Source organism: Athalia rosae, chromosome 4 (genome assembly GCF_917208135.1).
Source record: "Athalia rosae chromosome 4, iyAthRosa1.1, whole genome shotgun sequence".
In the NCBI taxonomy this organism is placed as follows: Eukaryota; Metazoa; Arthropoda; class Insecta; order Hymenoptera; family Athaliidae; genus Athalia; species Athalia rosae.
The window spans coordinates 19,652,459-19,657,118 of record NC_064029.1 but is presented as its reverse complement, the minus strand read 5'-3'; the positions used below and the strand labels follow the sequence as shown (position 1 = coordinate 19,657,118).

Here is a 4,660-nt window from a genome sequence, read left to right as displayed (position 1 = left end):
CGCTTGTTATAATTATGAGGTACTCGGGAGGACTTAATTAAATGATTGTATAATCATCTTGTACAGACACGTCGATCGAATACAATGGCAATATCCGATGTCAATGACAAGGTCGTCCAGTGACGATGACCGATCCAGATATTGGACGTGCGACGGAGTTATTAAACCTTTTCATTTTGAGTATGTATAGGTATGTATATAAAGATTATAACAATCTGAGGTAACTCCAATCTCTGGGGGAATAACCGTACTGTCCGCATGTGTTGGAACTGCGCTTCATGCCCTGATCTTTGGTATTTGGTAGGCTTACAATCACTGATACAACATTATAGAAACCATACTTATGCGAGATTGCATACTCTTTAAATTACATGATTTGCTCCATCAAAAACCAAAGACCCTCCAAATTGCTCAATCAAATAAAAAGTTTGGAAAAGCCTGCAATAGAGGAATACATTTAACATTACCAGGTTGGAGAATGTTAACCAGGTTCGAGAATGTTGACGTCTAATAGACTACTGACAAAAATATTCCGCGTATTAAAGAGAAATAATAAGAGTTATAGAGAGGAATTTGTAGCCCACTGCAGAAGCAAGAGGGCTATCGGTGACCTTACAATATGTCGACTGAGTAGTGGGGAGTGTTAGAGTTAATTATTGATGAGGCGTTTTTCTTTGTCAATTCATTTCAATATACTGTGTAGCCAGTTTTTTTATGTCAGTCTAATCAGGTGAGCTTGGAATTATCTGGGATGAATGTATCAGCCACGTGTTCAGTAATATCAGGGAATAGTTGGTACTTTCAAGATGCCAACTCTTGAATGGCACGCGAGCATGAAAATTGGATTCGGATCATGATCATATTTCTTCTACAAATCACTCTTTGCTCAACATCCTGTGAAGACCATGATGTAAATCGTATACATCATACATTTTCGACTCATCCTTCTGTGAATTGTTTCGATCTGCTAATCGTCAGAGGTTTCGTCTTGTTATTGCAGACAGATAAGTGAAAAAATCTAACGAGCCGTTGACAATCAAATGAAGCACCTGATTCTCCAGCTGCACAAGTAGATATAGAATGTACCGATAACGGCGGATGTTTATGATGCCTATGGAAAATTTGGGGATGTCCCTACTGTTAAAATAGTGATACCTATAGGTATACTATACATAGTATACTATAACGCAAGAGGCAGAAAAGCTAGAAAAATTCGATCGATAATCTGAAAGTGACGATGGTTTATGAATGGAATTTGTACCTATGCCCAAGATACAAACCTTAGACAGAAAGAATGGTTACCCAGCAAGGAGAGTTACCCGGCAAGGAAGGTTACCCGACAAAGGGAGTTACCCAGTAAGAAGAGTTACCCAGAAAAAAAAGTAGTTATCTTCAGTCAACGCACATGTATAGTCTAATTACGCACATGTCTGTATACCCTAGATCGGTAGGTACTGCATGTTGCATTATTTCTAACGTCACGTGGCAGAACTGACGAAAAAAATTTAAGGAATGTTGCAAAATTGGAAAACTATCATTTGAATTGAGTCTGTCCTAATCATTACGCCGCATAGCAGACGAATCAACAACGAATCAACTAACAAGACGATCTCTCAATTCTTTACAAAACGCGCGATCGATATAACAGAGGCGGGTGGCTGCTGGTCGCCAAACGGCGGTGAGTGATAGAGGTCAGAAGTAGGTCATAGCTTGATCAGTCTGAATCGAGCCATAGCTGAGCCCGAAGCTGAGCCGTTGTCTTTTGCCCTCTTAGGTAAGTGAAATACCTCGTACCACTCCAATCTATAGTTTTCGGGATCTGCACTTCCTATGTTTTTCACACGTCACAAACGATTTCTGTGAGTTTTGCAGCGTTGTAGAAGCTTTTTTATTGCAAGCTTTTCTCTATCTGAACACCGATGCTGATTCTTCGTGCCGGGCGTTCGCTTTCTTCGGTCGAAATTCCGTTGAGAGGTTTTGCCTGTTGCAAGTAATAAATTAATCTATTGTCGACCTTACGGAAATAAAATAGCGGCAATTGATTTATGAGATATTATTTCTGTCTATTCTGTTCGTACACAACGCTCTAAGGTGTATGTCCCGAACAAATGCTTTGACCTTGGTAAGGTCGAATCAATTGCAACCATTTGGATGTCAACGTCAACTGGCATCACACAGATGTGTTTCCGAGATTCTTCCGAAATTATGAATCGAAAATAAGAGCCCTAGACCATCAGTAAACGCAAGTCGATAATTTATTGATATAAGGGAGGAAGTCTTGTTACACAAGCAATTCCTGGCAAATACCTATACTCAATATATCTATGCCCATACAGAATTCTCTGCTTTTTTTTTTTAATATTTTTGGAGAATTTGCAAGTTACTTTATTTTCCAGATCTTTTATCATCAAGTACGGTTACTCTTCTGCCACAAGCAAAATGCCAATCCAAAGCATCAAGGCACGTCAGATCTATGATTCCCGTGGTAACCCAACAGTAGAGGTTAGTTACTTTGCAGAAAGACAGACATAAATGCGATTTGAAATATCTAATTTCAAATTCATTCGTCATACAGGTTGACTTGGTGACTGAGAATGGTTTATTCCGTGCTGCTGTCCCATCTGGCGCGTCTACTGGAGTTCACGAAGCTTTGGAACTTCGCGACAATGACAAGTCCAAGTATCATGGAAAGTCAGTTTTCAAGGCTGTTGATAACATCAACAGCATCATTGCTCCACAACTAATTAAGGTAGAAGTTAATCATAGTCTCCTTTTATTGTGAGTGTAATGATTCAATTGTTAGGAAACAGTCTGATCTTGTTGATCATAAGTCGATGAAATTCAAGTACTTTCAATCGGAATCAATTTACCTCATGCAGTCAGGTCTGGAAGTCACCCAGCAAGTAGATATCGACAATCTGCTGCTCAAGATCGATGGAACTCCGAACAAATCAACCCTTGGAGCAAATGCTATACTTGGAGTTTCACTTGCTGTTTGCAAAGCTGGAGCTGTGAAGAAAGGAATACCTCTATACAAGTGAGCTATTACTCTCGTTTAGTAATCAGTACTGGCAATCATTAAAACTTACTATCAAATGGATCACTACTTGTATGTATGGATACTTGATTGTAGGAATTCAATTATCTGAGATTTGCCTCAAATTTTTTTAGATACATTGCAGAGCTGGCTGGAAACCCCGACATTATCCTCCCGGTACCCGCGTTTAATGTTATTAATGGGGGTTCACATGCAGGCAATAAACTCGCCATGCAAGAGTTCATGATCCTACCAATTGGAGCAGTAAACTTTACCGAAGCTATGAAAATGGGAAGTGAAGTCTACCATTATCTGAAGGCGGGCATCAAGAAGAAATTTGGACTTGACGCTACTGCTGTTGGTGACGAAGGTGGCTTTGCACCAAACATACAAGACAATAAAGAAGCACTCAACCTCATCATTGATGCTATAAAGGTATTTCATTGATAACAGAATATTTCTTGAGTAGATGAAAGTTTTTAAGATATTACTAGCAGCAAAAAAAAAAAAAAAATTTCGCTACAGGCTGCTGGCTATGAAGGCAAGATTAAAATTGGGATGGACGTAGCGGCATCTGAATTTCACAAAAACGGCAAATATGATTTGGACTTCAAGAATGAAGCTTCTGATCCCAGTACTTACCTTGAACCAGAAGCCTTGAAGAATCTTTACTTAGACTTCGTTAAGAATTATCCGATCGTTTCGATTGAAGATCCCTTCGACCAAGATGGCTGGGACTCTTGGACTTCTCTTACCTCATCGACAACAATTCAGATCGTCGGGGATGATCTCACTGTGACCAATCCCATTCGGTAAGCGATCCTATAATGTATGAGATATACATGCTATTTAGTTGTAGTTTAGCGGGGACTTGTTTGAAAATCATCTAATCAAACTTACAGCATCCAAAAAGCTGTGGATACAAAAGCTTGTAACTGCCTGCTCTTAAAAGTCAACCAAATTGGCAGCGTTACCGAATCGATCAATGCTCACAAGTTAGCTAAATCTAATGGCTGGGGCACCATGGTATCCCATCGTTCTGGAGAAACTGAAGACACTTTCATCGCCGATTTGGTAGTGGGTCTTTCAACCGGCCAGATAAAGACGGGAGCTCCTTGCCGCTCCGAGCGTCTTGCAAAATACAACCAAATTCTCCGTATTGAGGAAGAATTGGGAGCTGCGGCAAAGTATGCTGGGGAGAAATTCCGCAACCCCACAGCCTAAGTTATCCTTGATTTTAGAAAGATGGATTTGTTCTATTAATATGTCGTCATTGAGAATAATATGCCCTCTAATTTATTCACTCAACGAAGCAATGTTCATTGAACAGTGTGTACTTGTTATAGGAATGGAAATAATCCTATGAGGCAAGCATTTTTCTGTATCTGTAGGAGACCCTATACTCGACATATATGATGGTAATTGCAAGTAAATGATGTCTCATCCATAAAAAAAGTGATCACTCGTTTTTACATATAAAATATTGGTGACAATTGCGTTACATCGCTAAAAGCATTATAAATTATTATTTCATAACAATAATAATAATAATATTACTGTCGTTGCTGTTGCTGTTGTTCACAGTCATCCTTGTGTCATCGTACTTACGAGCACACTCGTAAT

The 4,660-nt window shown here is 39.4% G+C and overlaps 1 protein-coding gene across 1 annotated transcript; it reads left to right on the top strand.

Annotated features, from left to right (window-relative positions):
- The first annotated feature begins 1,555 nt into the window (after positions 1 to 1,555).
- LOC105688297 (enolase) lies at positions 1,556 to 4,598 on the top strand. Its single transcript, XM_012404454.3, has 7 exons — positions 1,556 to 1,774; positions 2,397 to 2,502; positions 2,576 to 2,749; positions 2,880 to 3,037; positions 3,172 to 3,472; positions 3,563 to 3,849; positions 3,940 to 4,598. The coding sequence occupies exons 2-7, from the start codon at positions 2,440 to 2,442 to the stop codon at positions 4,259 to 4,261; spliced, it is 1,305 nt and encodes a 434-aa protein (XP_012259877.1). The 5' UTR covers positions 1,556 to 1,774; positions 2,397 to 2,439; the 3' UTR covers positions 4,262 to 4,598.
- The last annotated feature ends 62 nt before the right edge of the window (positions 4,599 to 4,660 follow it).

Excerpts from the sequence above, each read along its gene's own strand:
- LOC105688297 (XM_012404454.3), top strand. The coding sequence starts at position 2,440 with ATGCCAATCCAAAGCATCAAGGCACGTCAGATCTATGATTCCCGTGGT. Across the intron at positions 2,750-2,879 it reads TTGCTCCACAACTAATTAAG|TCAGGTCTGGAAGTCACCCA; the intron begins GTAGAAGTTAAT and ends TACCTCATGCAG. Across the intron at positions 3,850-3,939 it reads ACTGTGACCAATCCCATTCG|CATCCAAAAAGCTGTGGATA; the intron begins GTAAGCGATCCT and ends TCAAACTTACAG.